Genomic DNA, 24,795 nt, shown 5'->3' with positions numbered 1-24,795 from the left:
GCTCACCGCATGCTTTCTGCCCTCGCCAGGTGCCGACACCCACGCCGAGCCCATGATCCTGGAACAGTACGTGGTGGTGTCCAACTATAAGAAGCAGGAGAACTCGGAGCTGAGCCTCCAGGCCGGGGAGGTGGTGGATGTCATCGAGAAGAACGAGAGCGGTGAGTGCCCAGCTGTCTGGCCGGCCAGTCGGGCGAGGAGCCCGGCTGGTTTTTGTTCCCCTCCTCCTCCCCCACCTCTGCAGCTATACGTTATTTCCATCTGGCGGGGAGAGGGCCGAGGAGGCTGAAGTTTCCCCTGTTGGTTTGGGCTGCAGGCCAGCAGTTTGCCTGATGGTGGAAGAATGTCTCCACCACTCGGGGTAATTAACTGGCTTGTGTTAATGCAAGGCCAGGGTGGCAGCATGGGCACGACTGTCCAGCCCATGTTCAGGGTCCCTGTGCCCTCTGAGGCCCGGGGGAGGTTGCTCCCAGCTCAGGGGCATCCTACAGCAGCTTCTCCCTTGGGGCCATGTTCCAAATTGGGGACAAGGCCGGGGTGGGAGGACCCGGCTGGTTGGTGGGGAAGGCAGGCCATGATGTCACTGTAGGGGTCCCGGGTCCTCAGGCAGGTTGTCTGAGGAAAGGTCAGGCCTGTGGAGGTTGGCTAGTGTCTGGGCGGTGAGCTGACTGCCCCCTGCTGAGCTGAAGGCCGCCAGGCCCTGGGAAGAGGGCCCAGACAGGGGGATGAAATCAGGTCCTGGGGCCAGGGAGGGTCCTGCAGCAGCCGCCCTGTCATTGGGAACTGAGGCTTTGTCTTGGCTGTCCAGGGGCCTGCCAGTTCCAAGGTTCTCACCGTGTAGGCCTCAGTGCCCTTGGCAGCAGGGGTCTCTCGGGTGGAGAGAGGAGGGCCTGAGTCCGTCGGTCTGAGGTGCAGGCGTGTGTGACCCCTGCAGAGCCAGGGGTGAACTCTGGCCCAGGATATCCATCATCAGTTTGCTTATGACCTGCTGGCGCTTGAACTGGTTCCTGGGGTGTTCTGTTTTGGTTTCGGTTTGCTGTGGGGGAAGGCCCCCGTGCATGCGGGCGCGTTGGAGCCTCTCTGAGCTGTGTTTGGAGGACACTCCCAGAGGGGAGGGGCCTGTTCTTCTTTTCCTGTTCCACTCTATTCCCCTCCAGTATTTTAAGCTCTGACAGGAAGACAGATCAAAGGCTGTCTGTGCCCATTCTATAGATAGAATAACTGAGGCACAGAAAAATTGAGGGGAAATGAGTCACCTGAAGTCAAAAACAGAACAGAACAGTTCTTGGGCCCCTGATTCCTATGCCTGTGGGCAGCAAGTAGCTGTAGAGATACTGAGGAAATCCCAGTGGGCCTCCTGGGGGAGGTGAGATTAGGTTCCTGTTGCAGGGGTCTCAAGAGCTGTGCTCTCTGAGAACAGGGCCGTGATGCCAACAAAGACCTGACTTACGGCCCTCTTGGGTCTGGAGTCTTCAAAGCTTGTTCCCCTCAGAGGTGGCAGGCTCTGCCCTTGTGCCTGGTTGGCAGTGGCTGTCACGAGCATAAAGGCCTGGGCCCCTCACCCCAGGTGCCCACACTGGTCTCCTTCCTGCACCGCTTGGCTTTCAGCCTTTGTCACAGTACCAGCCCCACCTCCCCGCCCCCACTCAAGCTGCATTGTCAGAGGGGCCTGGCCCTAGGAACCCTAAGCACCTCAAGACCCAGAGGAAGGGCTCTCTAATGGCGGGATTGGAGACACCCACTGAGGAGAGAGAGAGATGTTTGTTTTGGGGCTTGCTCCAAAGGAAGGCGTGTCAGCTTTTCCATATAAGGTCAGGGCTGCTCAAAAGTAGACGTCTGGCTTAGGGACCCTCTGCCTTGTGTCACCAGCACAGCTGTATAGCCCTAAAGCAGCAGGAGGAGTGAGCCCCCATGTCTCTGGGTATCAGCCACTGGCCAGGATGGCTGAAGAGGAGACCCCACACAAAAGGCAGTCAGCTGTTATCAGACTCCCTGCTCCCCTTTGCCTCCCACCCCACATCCAGGACCCTGCCTAGGAGTGGAGGAGGGAGAGCCTTGACGAAGTGGGGCTTTTGTGGCAGGCTGCAAAGTATTAGGCACCTCCTTCTCCTGAGGAGTCCCCGATGGCTGTTTGAGGGGGCTCGGGTAGCCTGAATCCCCAGAGAAGCCCAGTCTGGTACACTGATCCTCTGAGGGAGCTGCCGTCTCTAGAAGCAGGATTCTGCCCACTACCATGTACCGGCTGGGTGACTTCAAGCCCCTTGCTCCCTCTGGGCCTCAACTCTCCCTTCTGTAAAATGGAGACAGTCTTGTGGCTGCTTGGAAACAGAGCCTGGAGTAGATGACCTCCCCAAGCCCCCTCCCAGATCTGGGCTCCGAGGCTGGGAGACTCCTTAGGGCCCTGGGTGTTGGGTAGACAGAACCCTGAATGTGGCCTTCCCAATTCTCTGGGCTTTGTGTCTCTCCCCTTGATGGAAACAGCTGCTCAGCAGCAGATATGTACACGGGGACCTTGGAGTGCTGTGTCCACGGTGCAAACCCACACCGTCTGTTGCTGTCAGAAACAAGGAGGCCTCCTAGAGTGTACAACCAGCGTAACCAGAGAAACTAAGTGGGTGGAGGGGAGCAAGGAAGAGGGCCAACTGCAGATCCTTGGGAGGGTGGTTTCCCAGTTCAAGGAAGCTGGATGGCTGACGGCAGGGGGAGGGGAGGTGTGTTGGGCATCCTGCAAGCTGGCTTTGGAAGGAGTGGTGAGTGAGGCTTTTGAACTCTGGAACAAAGACCCAATTGTAATGCCTTTGACCTTAGGACTTGGTGGGTGTGTTGAGGCATTTCCACTTAAATTGTTGGGGCAGTAGCCCCAGTTAGCACCACCCTGCCCCCTGGGGCCTTGCCTTGCCTGCTGGGAGCCAGGACTCTGCCTGTGTCCCCTTCTCGCTTGGCTGAAAGCCCCTCGCGTAGAATGTTCAAAGAGGGACCCAGCCATCTCTGGTTCTGCTTGCTCATCAGAGCCCTCTGGCAGGGACCACAGCCCCTGAGGGATTTGGAAGTGTGCTTGTGCCAATGCTCTGTAATCTCATTGGTCTAAAGAGAGATGTGTCTGATGAAAGGCAATTCAGCATCGTAAACAGTAAACACCAGGTCTAGGCCATGCACTTCACATGCATCATCTTACTGGCATCATGGAATGACCCCTTGTGGTAGAAAGCACTCTAATCATTTTGTGGCTGAAGTAACAGGCTAAGAGGCTAAGTCATTTCCCTAAAGTCCCAACAGCTGAGATCTCTCCCTTATACAGAGGAAGTGTGGGGAGGGGTGAGAATGGGCTGATCCTGGGAGGGATCATCACTGAGCTGGTGATGCTGTGGGTCAGGGACAGACATGGGCTACCTGAGGGTGGTGTATACCCAACACCAAGGACAAGCCTATTCTAGGGAATGTAAATGGGTAGAAGTCAAAGACACCCACAGTGTTGGGACCTGAGTGGCTTCAGGGAAAGCATTTTTGATCAAACAGTGGGCCTGGGGCCCAGCCAGAAAAGGACTCTTTTCCTTCATTGATCAAGGACAAATCTAGCAGAAAGATTAGCAACTTTGTTAGCTTTGCCAACCATTTTTGTCTTGTCCTTGAAAACCCCTCCACCCTGACATAAGCAACAATGCCTGAGATACCACCTTTGTAGGACATTCTTACACCTCAAAGACCACATTGGCTTTACCTTCCAGGAGGCAAAATCTGGTCTAACTTCTGGCAGAATGGTGATGGCAGGGTCCCAGTTGCTCTGATTTCTGTGTTAAGCAAAGCTGCTTCCAACTTTCCAGGATGGTTTCCTTCTCTCAGGGTTAGGAGCCAGGGGAGGATGTGGGGATATGAGTCAGCAGATGCTCATTCTTTTGCTGCTCCAGCTTTCCTTCTCTGGGTCTGTGCATCTTTCCTGGCACTAGTGTGATCACCCTGGGAGATCTTATACTTCCTTGGAGGCACATAGCTATTCGACTAAGGTAAAAGCATTGTGTTGGCAAGAAGTTTTGAGCTCCTGGTCCATCCAGGTGAGAAATTGTACCGGTGAGAAAACTAAGCCTTGGGGAGTCTGAGAATCTTCAGTCCCCTCCAAAGTCAGTGCTTTAGTTCCAATTGAGTTGTGAGCAGAGGACAGATGCCCACTTAGACTTGCTCAAGAATCTACTGAAAGGATTCGGGAAAATCTCACCAGAATCCCAAGGGTGGGAAGTACATCCCAGCTGCACAAGGACTGGGAACCAGAAAGCTGGCACGAGACAAAGCAGCTACTCTTCTTGGGTACCATGTGGATTTAAAGTCCAGCTGTCATCTTCTCCTAACTGCAGACCAACCTTCCTTGTCTTGCTGTTCACTTGTAACAGTGGCCTGTTCACCTGCTGTTGGTTTATTGAGATAACTGCCACCAGCTGACAATGGTCTCTGGTTCTCTGAGTTCAAAATTTGAAGTTTGAATCTGATTAGTTTCTGGCCAGCCAGTGGATGGGCAGACCTTAGATCAGGTGTCCAACCCTGGGCCAATCAGCTGTGTCCGGGGGAAGGGTCATGGGGTATAAACATGGCTACCTTGCCAACCTATTCAGCAGTGGCTGCTGGAGCACAGGTTTAACGAGAGGAGGTAATGGGGGGTAAACAACCCCAGAACATGTGGGCTGCATCTACTTTACTTATTTAGCAGCTGTGCGTAGTAAAGAGAACAAAGAATCAGGAGTCTGTTAGGTTTAAGATCTAATGCTACCCTAACTGTGTGATATAAGCAGGGATCCATTTCCTCATGAGTCTAAGAGAACAGTGATGCTTCCTACATGGGCTTTGTTTTTTCCTTCAATGAAATGTAACTATTCATTATTTGAGGAATATCTTTATCAAGAAGACAGACTAATAAGCTTTCCCCTCAGACTTGTGTGTCATAATGATTATTTTGTGTTGTCAAAGATGATGCATTCTTCAGCCATGTATTTTGTGAGTTGGAATCTTCTTAACACTGAAGATGTATCTATCCTGTTACTTAGGTATTTCTTCATGAACGTTGTTATAACTGGTCCTACACGGACTTTTTGTAAGTGAGAAATACACTGTATATACTCATCGTTTATTCATTCTTTCATTTATTTCTCAAGTCTTGAATACCTCTGTTGTCCCAGGCTCTATGCCGATTGGGTGCATACCCATACGATTCCTGCCTTTATGGAGTTTAAACTTAATTAATGTGAGCATGCTGGGTACTTCGTGGGTGGACTGTACTGTGAGACTGGGATAGCTCTGCAGATTTTCCGCTGTCTTAAATGGACTTCTCCTATATATCTTCTGTGTCTTTTACTTAGAGTCTGTGCTTACTAAGGAACCTGCTGATTGGTCATTCAGATTGCCAATCTGCTCTTGAAAAGACATGTCCCAATAAAGTGAGGATAGGCTCTTTCTAGAAGGGCAGGTTTGTTGCAGTCTGCATTACAGATAAGTGACCTAACTCTCTTAACTCTGTAACAGCTTTTTAAGTGTTTGGTTCCAGTGAGCCAGCCCCATTTAGATGTGGTGACCGGTCCCCACGAGGTCCTGTCCCAACTGACAGAAAGCCTTGATCTGACACCCTTCTCTCTCTAAGTACAGCACATGTATGGTCCTGCTGTGTCAGGCTAATCAGCAATTCCAAAGTCCGTTCTGGTCCAAGACTGTCTCTGGTGTGCGGTTGTTGCCCACTTCATGAAGCTGCCTGGAAGGGAAGGGGCCATCGAGTATAAATCTACAGAAGTGAGTGTCCAAATCCAGCCTTGGGCCCCTCAGCCCAGCTTTAGTCACCTGGGCTGGAGATGGTTTTGAGAGTGAGATTGCCCGACAGCCTAGCAATTAAAGATATGGGTTCAACTTAGGTAAGCCTGGTTTTCATATTGATTTGGCACTTACTAGTGGTGACCCTGGGAAGTTACTTGAATCCTCTAGGCATCAGTTTCCTTACCTGCAAAAAGGAGATAACTGTACCCACCGCTGTAGGGTTACTATCAATATATGCTGCTTCAAGAGGAATTCAATGCTCAGTTTGTGATAGTTGCTAGTAAGACCGCTGGACTGGGGCAGCTCTACCACAAACTGACTTTGGAACTCACCTCTGGTTAGATGCCCTCTTGTGTCCTCAGTTTCCCCATTTCATGGTGTCTGAAGATTCTCTCAGCCCTGATGGTTTAGTGAGGTGGGTAGGGCATGGAGGGAGCTTACTACAGGGTAATGACAGCAGGACACCATGCTGGGGACCAGAGTCGCCCCCCTGGAGCCTTTGCTTGGCAGCTCTCCTTGGCCCAGCCCGTGACAGGGAGAAGAGTTGGAGTCCGATTCCCCTTGGTGACCCAGGAGTAGACCTCATGGGATCAGGAGCTCCATGCAAGGCCGGGAAGAGGAGAGGCCCACCTGTGATACCCTCATGCTGGCTGTCACTCAGTGGCTCTGTTGCATGGCACAAAACTGAAGTGCTGGGGGCAAGGGGACTAGCATAGTCGGGAAAGGCTGCCTGGAGGAGTTGGAGACATTGAGCTCGGCCTTGGAGAGAGGGGGATTAGATAGGAGAGAGGGGAAGGCGTTCCAGTTCCATGTGAGTGGAGTGCCAGGTGGAAGGCTGGGCCCACTGAGGCCCTAAGACAGGAAGGCAGGTGTGTGGTTGGTTGCCTCAGGAGGTGTGTCCTGGTGAAGAAGGCGGAAGTTGGGCAGCAGTGGATGGAGAGGAAGAATGGGGCCACGGAAAATAGGTGAGCAGGAGAGGGATCTGAGAACAGTAGTATTAGAAGCAAGTGATCCTGACTGTGGGGAGGAAGATGTCAGGGGAAGATGTGTCCGGGACTGGCCATAGCTCTTCCCTTGAGCTAGATCTGCACGGACAGTTGTCAGGAAGACATCCAAGGGCTTGTCAGCACTGAGTGCTGCCAGCCACCTGCCTGGAGCCAGCTGCCAGGTGGCCGGGTGGGGCAACGGGTCCCCAGGCGCTCCCTCTGTCTCACCTCCACCTGTTCAGGTGGGGCGATGGAGTGGCTGGTCACATTGACCTCACATTGGCTGTATGGACCTATCGTGTCCCACGGCCTTTCCTTGAATAGACATTTCTGCACAAAAGGTGTGGTTCCATGGTGACCTTGGAAATCCATGCAGCTGAAGTACCACAGTGACACCAGCTCATCCCAGCCTCAGCCCTGGAGCGATACGTGGCTGCCTCCCCTTTTTTGGGGGAGGGGGGCAAGCAAGATTGCACTGAGTCCTTTCACAAGCATCTCAAATGCTGCTTTTCTGGGTTTGAACACCAGGGGACCAGTTAAACCACACACTGCCCAGAGCCCAGCAAGGCCAGTCTTCAGGTGATCAGTCATCACTAAGTCCATATTACTTGACTAAGTGCCAGGCTGGTGCCCAGAGGTGACAGAAGCCAACAAAGTCCTACACTTATGGGGCTCACATGTGGTAGAGAAACAGCCATATGTAAACAAGGAAGATAAGTCTAGATTTTGAAAAGGGCAATGCAGGAGATAAACGGGCACATGACAGAGATTAAGCAGAGGAAGGAGGTGATAGAGTGTGGCCGGGAAAGGCCTCTCTGAAGAGGCGCCAGTGGAGCTGAGAATGCTTGGAGCTTGGTGAATAGAGGAAGAACCAGGCGCTAGTTACTCTTGGGGAGAGGTGGTACGGACAGAGAAGTAGGAGAGGCCACGTGGTACCAGGCCAGGGCGTGCTGTTCTAGGGGTAATGACCACCGCACACCAGGTGGGAGTCTTATAGTGTAGCGAACTGGTGACTCCACTCCCCTCCCCAGACATATCCTGGACCAGGTGCCCCGGGAATGGGCAACACCGGAGACCCTCCACCTGCCGCCAACACACACACACACACACGCTTTGTCCCCAGGAGAGGTGACAGACCTGCTGAAGTGCAGGGAAAGTATCTGTCCGCACATTTCCTGCACTCTTACATAACAGATTTCACCCTGGGACTGTAGCACTTTCTGGGTTATAATTTGTCAGGACCAAGGAGACTTTGGGTTGAAAAATTGCTACCCCTTGTTCTTTCCCCAGATCATCCCGCAGCTGTGTGATATTACACCCCTCAGCAGTTGGGTTTTCAGTAATTGCTCTGCTGGATATGGGGTTTGCCCCGGGTGACAGTCCTCATCTCTATCAGCATCTTTTCAGATTCCGTAACCTCATCCTCTGGGTTCCCGGGGGCTGACCTGGACTCCCTGGCCTCATTGTGGGGGAACAGCCAGGGTGACTCAGTCGTGAAGCCTGGTGTTCACTGGGGTCTCCATCCTGGGAGCTGAGCTGTTGAATCCCAAGAAGTGGAGGGAAGCTTCTGGCTCATGTAACGCCGAACTTCATTTCTATCTATGTTTGGAATATGCTGTATGGAATTATTGCGGGGGGGCGGGGACGGGTTGTTATTTCATTTACTTGTCTCAGCCCCAGCTCTACATTCCCTTCTAAGTCAGGGAGCTCTCAGCCTCATGCTAAAATGCATCTGCCTGTGTAAGCTTTCATTGGACTGGATTGTGGGGAAGTGGCCCAGGCACCATGGGAGGTGATGGAAAGCCAGACTCAGAGAAGGAGTTAGCCAGCGACTGGCCACAAAGTGAGTGAACCATGAGTGGGTTTCTGAGCCTGGTGTGCTGTGATAGCAGAGCCCTCTCTCCTGTTGTATCTGTCCCATTGGCATTGCCACTGGCCACCCTTGGATCACTGTGTCCCAGAACCTTGTGTTTTAAGGGATGTTCTAAGCCCAGTGGCCTGAAGCCTGCGTGTCTGTTCTCTGGACACTCGTGCTCGGGGGATTATTGGGGAGATCGAAGCCACCCGGGGAGTAAGTGGCTGCTTATGCCAGCTAGTAGGGATTTGGGACATTTTTCAAGGTGACCTGTTTCTGAATCAGAATAGCTTGTTTTACAAGATATAAAACCATGTGGTTTATACAACATCTTGGTAAGAGGAACGGCAGATCTTGGCATTCTCTCCTTTCCAGGCAGAAATTGAAACCCAGAGTGGTTAAGTGACCTGCCCAGAGGTTGCACAGCTGGGAGGTGGGGCATGGGCTTCCACACTATTTATCCAGTGCTGTTTGTACAGTGTTTGGAAATCTGTAATGCAATCAGTGTTTGCATTTCTCTTCCTTGTGGATTTTACTTCTTTGAAAAGCCAAACCCCAGAGCGCTCTGCTGTGTGAATTCTCCAGGCCACAGAGAGCAGGAGAGCAGAGGCCACTCCCGCTGAAGCCCCAGCTGGGGTAGGAGCAAGGCCAAGGGGTAGGGCAGACGGAATATGAAAGGGAAGGGGAGTTCGCTAGCTCAGTTTCCTGCAGAAGAGTTGTGACTGTTCCAGTGTATGGCTCAGCCAGGTCCACGGGGCAGGGCTGGACTGGATGGGTGGATGGGTCAAGGGCACTTGGGATCTCACCAGAGATCCGCTCACCAGGACTGAGGGTGTGAGAGCAGAGCCTGGGCTGTGCCTGGGTCCTGCCGGTCAGGACGCCTTCCCCTTTGTCCAAATAAATAAGGCCTGTCCTGGCCCCGCCCCAAACCCCGCAGGACCCAATGAAGAGCTCCATTGAAGTAATCGCCCCTATCTTCCCATTGCTGGAGGTGACGATATTCTAGGGCTCTCTCTTACCTGCAGGGTAAAGGCCCAGATGCAGCGAGTCCATCACATTCACAGCGCACCTACCATGCGCAAGGCAGAGAGCACAGTGCTGCTGGGGCCAGATGGTATTACTGAGGGGGCGGGAGGGCGGAACTAGAAGGCACAGTCGGCTCCCGGTGCCTTGGGCTTTCATGAATACTGTCAAGTTCAGAGATGGGGCGGTGGCTGGGTTGGGTGGTCAGGGAAGTCTTCTGGAGAAAGTAGGCCTTGAACAAGGATCTGAAGTGCTCCAAGCTAAGTGAATGACATGTGCAAAGGTGTGGCATGGCACAGATGAGGGGGATCCAGCCAGGTGCCGGGGCTGCCCGAGAGGAGACGTTCCCTTAGCGATAAACAGGCCGGAGGGGTGCCTTGAGCGCCTCAAACGTCAGGGGCAGGAGACAAGCTGCAGGAGACATTTCGGACCATCTGCCCGAACCGCCCTTTGATAGAGGAGGAATGGAGGCCTGAAGTCACTTGCCCAGTGTCCCACAGAGTTTGTGGCAGGGCTGCCACAGGGCTGGGGACCATTGGTGCAGAGGTGCCGTCTCCGAGGCATGCTGGTATCTCCTTTGAGGCCGCGCTGCCCGCCCAGGGCTGGGTGCACCCCATCTCTCCTGACTGACTGAGGCCCAGCCTGTCCCCCAGGTGAAGGGAGGAGGTGAACTGGCTCTTCAGCTCCCCACCTTGGGCCGCTCAGCTGCTGCTACAGCTGGAGCCTGGACGCAGAGAGCAGAGGCAGCCCCAAGAGAGAGCCGCTCCCTGTGTGTCCTCCCCAGCCCCCTGCGCTCAAACAGGCTTATTTTTCAGACAAGGTGCCTTCCCCCACAGTGAGGTCATTTTCAGACACCCCAACTTGAATGCAGACTCCCCGTTTCAGCAACGCCACTTCTCGGGGCTTAAGTGGGGCTATCCCACCGGCTAGCTGTCCCCCCACCAGTCCAAAGCACTGCCTTCCCCGCCTCTTACATTCCTCCCTCCCCCCGAGGCAGGCGGTGGGGTCACCGTGGAGGTTGGCCAGGCCTCCAGGCCTGGTGTTTCTGGACACTCTGTCTTTTCTCGTTTGTTTTCTGTACTTCTCACGGGTGCCCTCGCAGAGCCCCAGCCTCCTCTCCGCTCAGTGTGCTCTCCGTCTTTAGACTGAGGCAGAGTTCTGAGCCACTGCCATCAGCATGCGCCCGCAGCAAGGCCTGGGATCTCGGCCCCGCCCCAGTGCCTGCAGTGTCGGCTGTAGGCTTCTTCGCAGCCTGGCCAAGCGACCGCCTTGTGCCCTGGGGGGCTTTCTGCCAGTTCCAGCCACCTACTTCTTGCTTAGGGCATTGGGTCAATGGATTGCCACTTGGCACCATGCTCGGGGTGTCATCTGAATGGGCAGAGTGGCCGTGTGCCCTCGTGGGAGGAATGACAAGCTTTGCATGAGAGGATCTCGGTCAATCTAGGCTCCAAGCTCAGCCACCCACTAACCAGTGGTGGCTTGATCTCAGACAGGTCTCTTTACCTCCTGAGCATCAGCTTCCCTCACCTGTAGAAGGGAGGTGTGATTAGGAGTGAAGACAGTGGCCACGGCTGCTTTCCAGATACCAGGCTCTGCCGTTCCCCTGACCATCATGCTTTTATCAAGCCAGGCAAGAAGCAGACCTTTCATCTCCATAGTTCCAGAACCCCTAAGATCCCCTCTAACCCCTGGGGCTCCAAGAAAAAGCCAGTTTCAGCTTAGAGGGAGCAGACAAGGGGAATCTGACCATGCTGACGACTTTCAGCCAGCTCTCCGAGCAGCCAAATGGGTCACTGGCTACAAACATCCCTAGGTTTGTAATGATCACAGGGCCTGTGGGCTCCTGGACACCTTTGGAATGGGCTTTGTGAGGCCAGATGCTCCGCAGATTAAATTTCCAGGGAGAGAACAGCTGAGAAATAGTCTTGAGCTTTGCTAAGCCCCTTCTGTGCTATGACAGCAAAAGGGGCGTGTGTGTGTGTGCGCGCGCGCGCGCGTGTGCGTGTGCGTGTGTGTGTGTGTGTGTGCGCGCGCGCGCGCACGCTCCACTAATAGAAGGGAGGGCATAGGCAAAAGAGGGCGATTGTCCAATCCTGAGCCTCCCTCTCTCCTTTCATTTGCATCAGCCAATGGGACAGCTGGTGCTGCTGTGTTTTCCAGGATGGTGCTGGTAACAGAAGGAATATGATTAGTGTTGTGGAATTTTATGGTAGGGGTTGGGGGTGGCTTTTGTTTCCCTCCTTTTAAAATAAAGTGATGTTTTGAAGAGTTGCCCTGGAGAACTGCTGAAAGCAGATAGGCTGACAGATGTTTTTTGGCCATGTCAGACGAGGACAAGATTATTCAAGTGAGCGAGGGGTGTCTCTCCCCGTCAGCCGTGCTGTGGGGTTCCAGGGCTGTTCTGCCAGAAAGCGAGCAAGGGGCCGTAATCACAAACAGGCCAGGATCAGTTACAACCAGAAGTATTACTTTGGACTCTTGGCTTTGATGGGGAAGAATGCAGTTTTCCTTGCCCCTCCTCCCCCGTCCTTCTCAAGTTAAACAAGGTCTGTGAAAGCAATCACTCTGGGACTTAAAGAAAGGCCAAAATTCAAGACAGCGCAGGGTCCCGAAAGGCCCAGCATAGGAGAGTTCCACCAACATCCACTCATTTGGGGGCAGGGGTTTGCCCGGCCCGTTTGCTGTTCCTCCTTGAAGTGAACTGGAGAAGCCCATTTTCCCTGAGTCTTTTTTGCCTACCTGGGGCATCCTCACCTCCGTCTTGCCCGCCAACCAAGCGTCTTGACCCTTCTGCATATTTAAGCTGGCATTTTCTACACGTCTGCCACGTACTTAGCACAGCGGGGTGGGGATATAATGAAAATGGCTTAGCATATTGGAGCAGACCCCGACCAGCCCGTGAAGATAATAAAATAATGGGACTCTCACCCCTCCTAGCCCCAACCCAGCCCTGGGAGGCCTGCTTCTTATCCCCTTCCCCTTGCCTCGACCAGCACCCCCTCAGCAAGCATCAGATCAACTCCTTCACACTTGGGTGTATATAATACTGCTCCTGGAGTATTGACACTGTGAGGGGCATGCTTCCCCCCGGCCTTGGTAATGGGAGCAAAACCAGAGGTGGTGATGCCTGGACCTCCTCGCCAACAGAGCCAGATTGTAACTGACTGTTCTTTGGAGGACAGAGAGGAAGCTGACCTCTGCACAGGGGGATGGAGCACCCAGGGCTCCTGCCGCAGTGCCCCCTGATGAGTGCTCCACCCCATTCTTCTGCTTCCACGCCAGCCCTGTGTCCCAGTCCTCACTGCACAGCTGACACAAACTCACCTCCTTGGACCTAAAAGGCCTCCTTCGAAAGCCTCCGCTTTTGCCAGAGCGTCTTGTTGGCGCTGATGTGACAGCTGGGAGGAGGATTCTAGCCTGCCCTCCATACCCTGATCTCTTAGCCCCCTTGGGGCTGTCCCCCCACCTCAGGGGCCTAGATGGTGTCAGAGCCAGGTTTGGTAGGAACTCTGATCCAGAGACCAGGACAGAGAGAGGGGATGGAGACATCCACATCCTAGGCTAAGGGGCAGGCCAGAGAGAGGGGATGGAGACATCCACATCCTAGGCTAAGGGGCAGGCCAGAGAGAGGGGATGGAGACATCCACATCCTAGGCTAAGGGGCAGGCCAGAGAGAGGGGATGGAGACATCCACATCCTAGGCTAAGGGGCAGGCCAGAGAGAGGGGATGGAGACATCCACATCCTAGGCTAAGGGGCAGGCCAGAGAGAGGGGATGGAGACATCCACATCCTAGGCTAAGGGGCAGGCCAGAGAGAGGGGATGGAGACATCCACATCCTAGGCTAAGGGGCAGGCCAGAGAGAGGATGGAGACATCCACATCCTAGGCTGAGGGGCAGGACAGAGAGAGGGGATGGAGACATCCACATCCTAGGCTAAGGGGCAGGCCAGCACTGGGGAACAGGAGCTGATGGCGATACTGCTCACTTCCTGGGAAGTGAAGTTAGAGCCTGCCATCGCTGAGGGCTGGGACCCAGCTGCGGTGTGTTGGGCCTGTCACTGCAAAGGCATATTTAAAGGGGGGAGCTCTTCAAGGCCCACCTCGATCCCCAGACATCTGTTATCTTATTCCACCCAGGCCTCCCCACCTTAGAACCACTTCTAGAACAGAGTCTCTCCTCCAAGGGCCCTGAGGTGGTGGGATGACCCCATGGAGGCCAGGAGATGGGGTTCTGGAGGGCAGGCTAGGTCAGTGACTTCCCAGCTTCCTACCCTCTCTCTCTGCCATCAGGTACCAGGATCTTCCTGCTGACCCTGGTGTGGTGTTGATCACAGGCTAGCTCTCATTCAGAGGGGAGAAAACGAAACCATGCGATTAAGTGAGTGTGTAGTCAGGGGCTAGAAGTGAGGCACTCATTCATTCCCCAACTTTTATCTCCTGCTATGCGCCAGACATCAAGGCACAGGGGTGAGCAAGGACGGCTTGATCCCCGTGTCATGGAGCCTTCAGTCTCATGGGGAGTGAGGGGACTGCGATTGCTGGTGTGCCAGAAGGTGGGATGATGACTCTGCAGACCCTTCCCCTTTGAGTGTTGGGGGCAGGGTCACCGCAGAGTAACAGGGCAGAAGTGGAAGGAGCTCCTTGATAGGTGTCCATGGGTGTCAGTCACTCCTGCCTGACCAATCACTGTAACTGTGGTGAGACTAGAATGAGACACCTGGCCACAGGCAGTCTCTGGGGCAGCTGGACCAGGGGTGTGACCTTTTCTCCTTGGATTGGGGTAGGAGCTGTATTAGACCACATCTTAGGAACTAAGAAGACAAGATGTTGCCCAGAGGCAGGAGAAGCTCAGGGAGAGAACCTTCCTAAATCATACAAACCCAGCTGGGCTCCAGGATGGTCATCCCAGGCCCAGGGTATTCCGGCCTCAACTTAACCCATTTGCTGCTTTCTGGGTACCACTGATAGCAGAAACCCTGGGAAAGGCAGGAAAGGGATTGTTGAAGCCCCTCCTATATATCACACGGTGAGCCAGACACCTCTGTGCTGTAATCACCGCCCCTCCCTGTAAAGCACAGGTAGCATGACTTCCATTTTATGGGAAGTTGGGAAGTAGAGGCCCAGAGAGTTAAGGTAGTTGGCCAGCCTCTTCCCCGCACACTCTGCTGCCTCTTGGTGAATCCTCTGTGGTTCCCTAGGGCAGAAGCACCACGGTGGGAGAAGCTGTTTCTTCTGTGTAGCTTTTTCCCCACCCACCTTCTGGGGCTTGGAGACAGCAGGGCTCTGGGGCTGCTCTTTCCGGAGGTCCCTCCATGAGTTGCACCCACCATGGAGGAGGGCTTCATGTTTCCTGTATGAGACACCGTGGCTCCAAGAGTCCCAGTGGAGGTCTGCAGCTGGCCCATGAGGCTGCTTTGAGTGGGCTTGGGGAGGGGCTGCTAGCGCATAGAATCCCTCAGCATTCTTCCAGAAGCCTCACCCAGGGCATGGGCTTGTCCCTGGCGCTTGGCCTGTGGGACCTCCCTGAGCTTTGCTTTTCCATTCCTGTGAGGGGAGAGGCCCAAATGAAAATGGCCCAGTCAGGTGGGTGAGCAGACTGTGAGAGCTCACGGGTGGCAGTATTAGCTTACTGGGTGATGTTGGGCAAGTTTGGCAACAAGCAACAGAGATCTCCCGGGCTCGGGTTCCTGTGGGCAAATCCCTCCAGGTGAGCTGAGGGTGCCGTGAATCAGAGGTACCTCCCCAATTTAGGGGACCGGAGGAGGGAACACTGCCCAGGGGCTGAAGAGCTCTGCTGGTCTCTAGCCAGGCAGAAGGCCCCGGGGCCAGAGGAATGGGAGCTGTAGAGCAGATGCCCAGCGCTCACCCCAGGGGCTGGACTCAGAGATAACTGAGGCCAAGGGAAGCAGGAGGGACTGTGGTGTGGATGGAGAAGCCAGGCGAGGTGGAGGAAGCCTTGTGCCCATCTGTCATTGCATTTCGTGTTCAACAACTGCTCACTGAGTCTTCTTTGTCAAACACTGAGCCAGGCAGGAGCTCAACAGGATGCCAAGATGAGCAAGACTTGGCCTTTGTCCTCAAAGAGCCCTTGGTCTAGCTGGGGTGACAGCCAACCCAAACCTAAGGTCAGGGTGTCAGGGGAACATAAGGGCACGAGAGCAGAAGGGCAGCTCATGGGGAGACACAGGAACTTCGCAAACGTAATGGTTTTGAAAGATGAGGCCCCAGCACAGTGATGGATCAGAAAGACCAACATATTTGGGGCTTCTGAGCTCTGCTGGGTGTGCACAAAAAAGCAAGATAGAGGGCGTGTTTGTTTGTTTGTTTTTTAAAGAAAACACTAGTACAGGTGCTACTTAGACTGTTTAATTGCATGCCTGTTGCTTTATAAGGCCTGAGGTTTGGGAAACACAGTTACAGGACCCCAGGCGGGACACTCCCGGGTACCATTCTTCTCCCACAGTCTCCTAGGGTGACACCAGTGGCTCCCAAATCCCAACTGGGAAAGAAGCCTGGAAAAGCATCAGCATTCACAGTGGCTCCTCCCCACACCACGTGGAAGAATCCACGTTGTCAGAGAGCTGTTGACGTCAGGCGGTGCAGGTTTTTGCAAGACCTCTATTTAAAATTCCCCAGAAATTAAAGAAGGAGGGTCTGGAGGGAGGGATGCCCTAGACAAATTGCGGAGTGGGTTTGTCTTGTTTAGGGACATGGTCTTTAAAGTTGAAATTGCCCCTGTTTTATTTTTGCGCCAATTGAAGAGGGGCTGAACTCAGCTAGAAGGGAGGGGACTGTTGTCAGTCTAAGGCTTTTAGTTGAAACCACCTCAATTTTGGGACCAAGAAGCCTCCATTTTTAGCAAAGAGAGAAAAGGGGAAAAGTATACAAACTCATCCATGTGTACTTCTTAGGCACTGGAGTAAACTCGTTAAAAGGATAACCCCTTATATTTCAAATGACTGGTAACAGCTACGGAGGGTTCCCTCAGCTCTTTTCTCCAGACTGGATATACTCATATAAGACACCAGAAACGTTGCAAGGTGGCCCCCATTCTTTTCTTTTTGATTTCTCAGCACAACCCTGGTAAGTATATGCTCCTTAATATCCTCATCTCACTAGCGAGGATACTTCATCCTCTTTTGTCAGCCATTTTGAATGACCAAGTAGTGTTCTAGCTAAAAACGTCACCCATGCAACACCGTGGTACACAGGGTGCTTTTAGACGGTACAGAGAGGCAGTATTTAATATTTCCGCAACACACGGTGAAAAAGAACTTTGTCCTGTCCTGTTTCAGTTCTCTTCCAAGCCTGATTTATCTCCGCCTGATGGTCGACTCTCTCTGACTGCTCTCTCATAAATCTGCCTCTGTAACAAAAAGGAAGCAGGCTACAGACGTAGCCTCTTCGGTCACAGCACAGCTCGAATTTACTCTGTTGCTTTGTTCTCTGTAATTTTATGGTTGGGGCTGGTGGTCCTAATTGTTTATTCATGATGGCAATCTGAAGTTTCCTAAACAAATTATTTTCTTGAAGTTAAAAAACAAAGGGAGATTGCTTTAAACATATATTTACTATGTGAACCACAGTATAGTAGTTCAAGGATATGGCAAAAGTCATCCATGGTGTGGAAATGTGTGAGGTTTCAGAAATGCTGATCCAAAGGCAGTCTCCCGGCGGAGCCCGCGGGTGAGATCTTGTGCCAGAAAACTCTGTCAGCCAGGGTGCCCCTGCCTCGCCCTGCTCTGTGGGCTCGGAGAGGGTGAGGGAGAGGCTACCTAGAGACGGGGGCAGAAATCACCTGTTAGCCCCTTCCTGGGGGAGCATGGCAAAAGGGGGAAAGGCCATGCCCATGACTCTCCTGAGAACTGGGTCTGCTTTGTGGACACTAACAGAATGGAGGCGAAGCAGATGAGGGGCTGGTTTCCCGGCTCACTGGTCAGATAGAAATTCAGGGAACTTAACAGAAAGAGCAGGCGGCGTTGGTCCCTTTCTGCAAAGGTGGCAACAGCTGGAGTCGTTTTTAAGCCGAGCCGCGTAGCTGCTGTACTGGGAGCCAGACGCCGGTGCCCGTCCTGGCGCCGCTCCTTTATAGCCAGCACCTGGGCGAGCCACCCAGTCCGGGTGCTTCCTAACACAGCCTAAGATTTCGCGGGCTTATAGTCTACCCCCCGAACTCCAGGAACTTTCTCATCCTTGCTGCCAAGTAGGGTGACCCATGCGACCCAAATGCTCGAGACACTCCCAGTTGGCACCTAGGATTTTGGCATAATTATGAATAACGCCCCCATAGACTCCAAAAAGTTTAGACGGTGAAGTATAACACCACTGTCCTGAGCCATGTCCTTTTGTCTCTCTGTTTACACCTTTTCTCTTGACGGATTTGACCTGTCATTACCATCTGTTCAGATCTTTTTTTTTTTTGGCTTCTGATCTTGGCACAGCCTTTACTAAATGAGATGGTGCGGCCAACACAGCTTCCGGCCTTGTACTGCGTCTGATTAAAACATCCAACGGCACAGGTTCCCAGTGGGTGCAACCAGCGAGTTGTCACACCCTCTTTGGATGTGACCTCTGTGGTCGGCCATCAGCTGCGAATCTATCGCTGCAGCCCTGCAGCCCCCAGCAGGATCATGAGAGCCCCAAGGTCCAGGTGGCTCAGCTGGGACACATCCCAGACCCGCCAGGCCAGCAGTTCATGTCTAACCAGAATCCCACATGGTCTGGCCCCCTTCCTTCCTGTTGTCTCTACTCAGAGCTGCCTTGGTCATGCTCAGAACCGCATTCCAGGCTCTCCAGCCACCCCACAGGGAACCCAGGTTTCCCTTCACCAGGACCCATATTGAGGTCACCTCTACTCTGGAATCTACCTTCTGCTTTGAAAGTTGGGGCTGTGGCCCATTCTGCATCCTCTGGCCTCGCTCCCGCCTCCGCGTCTTTCAGGGTTGCTCGCGGTGGCCTGGCAGGCTCTCGGTCAAGTGCTCTCTGGCCTTTTCTCACACCCGCTAATGCGAGCTCGCGGAGGGCAGCTGTCCATGCCGCGTCCATCTCCGCCTTGCGGCCGTTTGCCCGCCACCCTCCCGGTCAGCGCCCTCCAGTGTGAGCCCCTGACTCCGGAGGGGAAATGCCGAGCTTCGGACAGATGCCCCGCAGGCCCCCTTCCCCATAGAGCCACGCAGTCTACGCCCGCACTCAGTCTCTGCCAGCTTCCCTCTTTCTTACTCTCCCTCTTGCCTGGAACATCAGGGGAAACACCCTTTTGTTGCCCTGAACATTTTTTCAGGAATCCACATGGGAGACTTTAACCTTCCTGTCGTGATTCTGAGAAGTCCACACCTCCCTTCTCTGTTTTTCTCGCTGCCGCCCCTCCCTCCATCTGAACGCCTCACTCACCCTGCAGAGCCACATCTCGCCCACCGTTTGCATCCTTTACAATCATGGCAGAAAATACCTTTTTGCAATCCTACCCTCCTGAGCCACCTTCTGTTCACGGTAGGTGGAGGACAGTGACATTAAAGGTGATTGCCCCTCTCACCGTCATCTGGAAGAATCCCCACCGTGGAGCATGGTGAACATTATGGTTAGGGCTGCATGTACTCCCATCACCTGCCCATCCTGCTCCTCCCACCAGATTGCTGTCTCCCCTCCCTCCTTCCCTCCAGATTTAATCTGAGGTTCAGTTCAGGTCTCCTCTCTTCTAAGAGTTCTTCCCTGACTACTCAGTTTCATCTCTGATGTCTGCAGTTTCCTCAAATGTTGCATCAATAATCACTGTGTCTATGGCATGAGGCTGCCTGGGTTGCCCTGTCCCTGCCCCCAACCTGTGCCAAGCACAGAACCAGATCTTCAGTAGAGACCTTCTAAGGTCAAGGCCAAGTAACAGTGACACCAAGAGGCTTTCTCTCCTAGAAAACTCCAGACACCTAAGACCACCTGCCTCCCTGCCCAGCCCTGACACCAGTCATTGAGAGGCACTGAGGTCTTGGTTCCTTCTTTAAAATTCGCTGTGGTTTGCACTTAAACTTCAGTGATCGCTCTTTGGTGCGCCTTGCCAGGAACCAGGCTCTATTCCGAGCCCTTTTCATAGATTTACTCATCCACCAATACAGTGAGATGTAGGCATACTGTAGGTCCATTCTACAGTTGAAGAAATTGAGGTGATTGCTCAAAATCATGCAGCTCTAGTAAGCAGCAGAGCTGGGATTTAAGCCCAGGCAACCTCACCCTAGAGCCCTTGCTTAAAGACACGATTCTCCTCTACCCATCGTTTTCGCATGTCCCCCCTCTCTGCCTTCTGCTGGGTGCCTTGCTCATGACCTTGGCCTGCCCAGACCCAGCGCTGGACTCCTGGGCTCGTCCAGTGCGGTGGGCAGGCTGGAGCAGGGTTGGGGGAGGAGTGGCAGCGGCCCAGTTCTTGCTGTCTTCTTGCCACAGATCTACAGAGCCTTCCAAACTGTGACGTAACAGCCTGTGCTAATGGTCTTGGAATTCAGGCCTCAGGCGCCATGGGAAGGTTCTGGGGCCCTGGTGGCCTGAGAGCCCCATCTGGGGGAAGGAGAGGCTGTGGGCAGCAGAGAGGAGGGTAGGAGCCAGAGGTGGGACCAGAGGAGTGGGTCAGGCAGGAAGGCAGGGGCTGTGGAGGTACTTTGGGAGGGACTAGGGGAGCCTCTCCGAGGAGGCGGGTGACTAGGAGGGACTGTCACCCGCTCCTGTTTGCTTTGGACTGTAGAGGCCACGTGCTGTGAGCTGGAGTGTGTCTTGGCAAGAGGCCGCAGTGACAGAGCCTTCTGACCAGGGGAGGCCTGGCCCAGGGTGGCCTCCTTTCATTGTTCTTAAAGGCACAGCATGCCGTGGACAGCCTGCATTTCCCACATCTCTGGCCGCTCTCAGGTAGAAGCCTCAGATCTGCCCCAAGGTTATGGGAGGGGGATCAGGGCAGAAGCCGTCCCTTAAGGCTCAGCCTTGTGCCAGGTGTAGTGTGGCCAGGTGGGCAGGGCTGGTGACATGTGCCTAGCCAGGCCCCCTTCAGCCCCCTTCGTCCTCAGCATCTCCCCTACGTCCACCTTTCAGTGCCCCCAAATTCTTCCTCCCCTCTTCCAAACCACTCCAAGGAAAGGACACGAGAATGCCCGGACATTTCACTCTCACGGAGGGGCCAAAGCCTGAGCCAAGCGTACATGGAGCATGGGGGCAGGTATTCGAGGCCTGGGACTGTGCCTCTGCTCCTGGCTCCTTCACCCCTTGCCCACCTGCACATGGAAGCCCTCGCATAGGCCTGGGCAGACAGTAGCACTGCACACACAGATACTCTGGGTTAGACCATGTGAAGGACCAGGCGGGCAAGAAAAGGCAGGCTCGGAGGTTACCTCAAGGCTGCTGTGTTCCAAACTCCGCCCAGTCTGTCTCATCCTGCCTGATATCCTCTGGGTGCGCGCCCAGGGCTAGTGGGAGGCAGCCCAGCCTTCTCGCTGGCCCCGGCGCCAGTGCACAGGTTGTGTCCGCGCCCATCTTGGGTGCCGTGCAGGGGGAGACAGAGGAGGAGAGCCTGCGTCCTGACTGTGGGCTGTTCTCTGCAGCGTCCCGATGCCTAGAACAGGGCTTGGCGCGTGCCAGGTGCTCCGTAAAGGTTGGTTGTTGAGTACACCATGTGTCTTCAATACACCAGCCCAAGTGCACCACGGAATGCCAGGCAATCCTATGGGCAGCTCATACTATTTTTTAATTAATTGATTAATTAATTAATTACTTTGGCTGTGTTGGGTCTTCGTTTCTGTGCGAGGGCTTGCTCTAGTTGCGGCGAGCGGGGGCCACTCTTCATCGTGGTGCGCGTGCCTCTCACTGTCGCGGGCTTTCTTGTTGCAGAGCACAGGCTCCAGACGCGCAGGTTCAGTAGTTGTTTCTCATGGGCTTAGTTGCTCCGTGGCACGTGGGATCTTCCCGGACCAGGGCTCGAACCCGTGTCCCCTGAATCGGCAGGCAGATTCTCAACCACTGCACCACCAGGCAAGCCCCCGGCTCATACTCTTGTGATAAGGAGGTCAGCCCTGTTCCCGGTCACCAGTGAGTACGTGGTGAAGCCAGGATCCAAACTGAGGTCTGTCTTGGAAGAGGGACTAAGAGGTGCCTGCGGGCTGAATCCTGGAGTGAGCAGGCTGGGGAGACCTCATGGAGGACCTCGAAGGACCGGGGGAGTTTCAGAGGGAGAGGGAGGAGTGGGGTCCCCCTCCCCCACGAGCTGTCTTGTTCTACTTGGAGCCGTGACCTCAGAGGACTTTATTCACATCCTGATCGCATGCAGCTGGCCTCCTCTGGCCCTAATGAGCTCATTATCCATTCTCATTAAGGAGGCCATTGTGGCCTGGTCACCCTGGGGACAGCAGTGGCCTGGGAGTGCCCATCACTTCCTGCCACCCTTGGCCAGGCTCAGCCCCCTTCTAGAGAGGCTAAGGCCCCCAGTCCCTCTCCCAGGTCCTCCCATCCCCTCCATCTGTCTGTCTCCATTTCTGACTCCCTCCGCGCGCGCGTGTGTGTGTGTCTGTGTGTCTGTCTGTGTGTTGTGTGTGTGTGTGTTATGTGTGTGTGTGTGTGTGTCCGTGCCTCACTCTCTTTCTAGCTCCACCCTTTCCACCCCAGTTAGAGTCCGTTTGAAAGGGCTTTGCAATTGGCCCAGCAGCTAAGGACTACGCTCAGCCTGGACAGAGGGAAAAGCCCACCTTCTGGCCCAGAGCTTTTGCCTGCTGTGGCTGAGGGGCTCCCTGCCCCACCTGGCGTGGGGAGTCCTCCAGCGCTGCCCTGAGCTGGAGGTGCTGGCCAGGCCACCCGGTGCTGCCTTCTCCCACCCTCGGCCCCTGAGCCACTGTGAGGTGGGTTTTAGTGCGTCCCACTGAGCCGGTCGGATGCTGTGACAGGTGACCTTGCTGTTCTTTCTGGGCCTTTGCCTCCTGCAGAGGGCTGGGCCCTGGCCTATAGGCCAGCCTTGCTGAATGCTGTTCTTCTCTGGCACTGTGGACACGCGGTCCTCCCAGGAGAGGCCAGCGTGAGGCGGCTCTGGGGCGCTTGGCCAGTTCAGCTCCCAGACGCCGTCCCTGGCCCGGGGGCTTAGCCTGGGGCCACCAGAAGGACGCCTCCTCCTGTACGTCCAGCATCTGAGTGCTCCTGGACATCAGCTTGCAGTTTCCCATTCAAAAGAATGGACGTGGTAGCCCTCTCTTGCCCCGTCTGGGGGGCATCTCAGCATAAGGCACTCCAGCTGGGAAGACCTACCTGAGCCGTGGCCTGGCTGGCGCTGCTAGAGCATGGCTGCCGGGCTGGGGTGCCGGGGCGTGTAAGGGGCCTCCCAGTTAGCCCAGGCCCCTTGGGGGCTCCCCACAACTCCTATTCCACTAAGTCCTCTGCCCCCACAGCAAAAAAGAGCCTGCTCCCCTCTTGCCTGGGAACCAGGGTTGACTTCTTGGGAAAAGGCCAAGTCTGGCAGCCTGTCGGGGAACAACTGCCCCCAGCTGGGCACAGGTGTGGCCACTTTGTCAGTCCAAAGCTCGGTCCTTTAGTAAAACCTTGCTGAATTTCCTTTCCCAAGAACGGAAGCTAGGAGGACAGAAGAGGAAGGGTAGCAGAGGCCAGCTTGGAGTTTGGATCCTTCTTCCGAGGACATGAGACATTGTGAGACATTGTGGCTCAGGCCGGTCCCTGGGCATCCACGAGTGCCGGCCACCTTACCTCCCACGTCCTGTGGCTTTAATCCTTCGTTCAGTGAAGCTCATGGCTTCCATTTAATGGGTGCCTGCTGGTGTGCCCGACCCCACGCGCTGTTCTTTATCTCGTCCTCACGCTAGCCTGCGTGGTAGTCTTACCATTTTACAGATGGCGAAACCAGGGCTCAGAAAGGTTAAGTCGCTTTCTTGAGGCCACAGAGCATGGAAGTGGCAAAGATGGGATTCAGAGTCGGATCTTTGGCTCCAGCACTTAGGCTCTGTGCCTCAGTTTCCTCATCTGCTGTTAGGCTTGCTGCAAGCTCAGCTCTGCCCTAAAGACAAAATAGACGAGATACTTAGAGTCCCAACAAGACTTATTCTCAGAGTGCACAAGCTGCTGTGAATTGTGGGGGTGATGCTTTGGATGCTATTGGGACTTGGGGGTCAGTCAGGGAGGGCTTCCTAAAGGAGAAAGGAGGCTGCAGGACCTCTGTGCTGGGGAGCTGTGTGAGCTGAAGGACCGGAGCCAGGCCGAGGGGGCCCTGAGACATGTAGGGCAAGGAGGAGAACCCCAGGGACATCTCCCCCTGGCCCCATTTCTCACCGTGTTTGCTATCATGCATTGCATCAGCTGAGAAAAGAGCAAGGCATATTGCAAAAGATAGCGCCTTCCGTTCTGAAACCCCAGAAGATAGCCCCCAAATTCCATAGATATCAGTAAACACACACACACACACGTGAGTTCACCAAGCTGTATTGAGTACCTCCTGACACACTCCTTGGGCACACACACCACCTGGCCACCCATGGGTGCTGACTCTGTTAGTCTAGAATACCAAATACCCACCACCACCCTGATCAGAGCTCAGGGTTTTCAGCTCCGACTCTGTGCTAGGCCCCAAGCTAAGCTACTTATGTCTCATCTGTTCATTCCAACAACCTTGGGCTCCATTTATTACTCCCATATCAGAGAGGGGAGACTGAGCTCTTAAAGGTTTAGCAATTTTCCCCAAATCACACAGCTAGGAAGTTGCATGCCAGGACCTGAATTTGAGTCTTTCTGACCCTAGATTCCTAATTATTACCCTCTTCCTCCAGAGGATCCTCACCTGTAGACATAGACTCTCAAACCTGCGACTGGACTCATGGTGTTCGCACAGAAAGCAAACCCTCGGCGATGTGGACATACCCACTCACAGGTGGCACATATATAAAGCACAAGGATTCAGGGACACTCGTTCTCAGGGAGTCACCTCTGAGCTCTCGCGTGCCACAGATGTGCACCTACTCCACTTCTGTGGTGGTTAAGAATACGGGTCGTGAAGCTGGACTGCTTGGTTTTGAGTCCAGCTCTGCGTCTTCCTACCTGTGATCTATTCCGCCTCAGTTTCCACATCTGTCAAGTGGGGATGATGACGATAGTAAAATGTAAGGTTCTTGAAGATGACATCAGGT

General features: G+C 54.2%; 1 protein-coding gene across 7 annotated transcripts in view; it reads left to right on the top strand.

Moving 5' to 3' along the window:
* Window positions 1–24,795, top strand: part of SH3PXD2A (SH3 and PX domains 2A) — a 248,697-nt gene that overhangs the window by 180,912 nt on the left and 42,990 nt on the right. For all 7 annotated transcript variants that reach the window (XM_060125289.1, XM_060125291.1, XM_060125290.1 and 4 more), the window contains one exon: window positions 30–161. In XM_060125289.1, the coding sequence (XP_059981272.1) occupies window positions 30–161 (132 nt within the window). The remainder of the gene's footprint in view (window positions 1–29; window positions 162–24,795) is intronic.

This window comes from Lagenorhynchus albirostris, chromosome 16, assembly GCF_949774975.1.
Source record: "Lagenorhynchus albirostris chromosome 16, mLagAlb1.1, whole genome shotgun sequence".
NCBI lineage: Eukaryota > Metazoa > Chordata > Mammalia > Artiodactyla > Delphinidae > Lagenorhynchus > Lagenorhynchus albirostris.
This window is presented reverse-complemented; position numbering and strand designations above follow the sequence as displayed.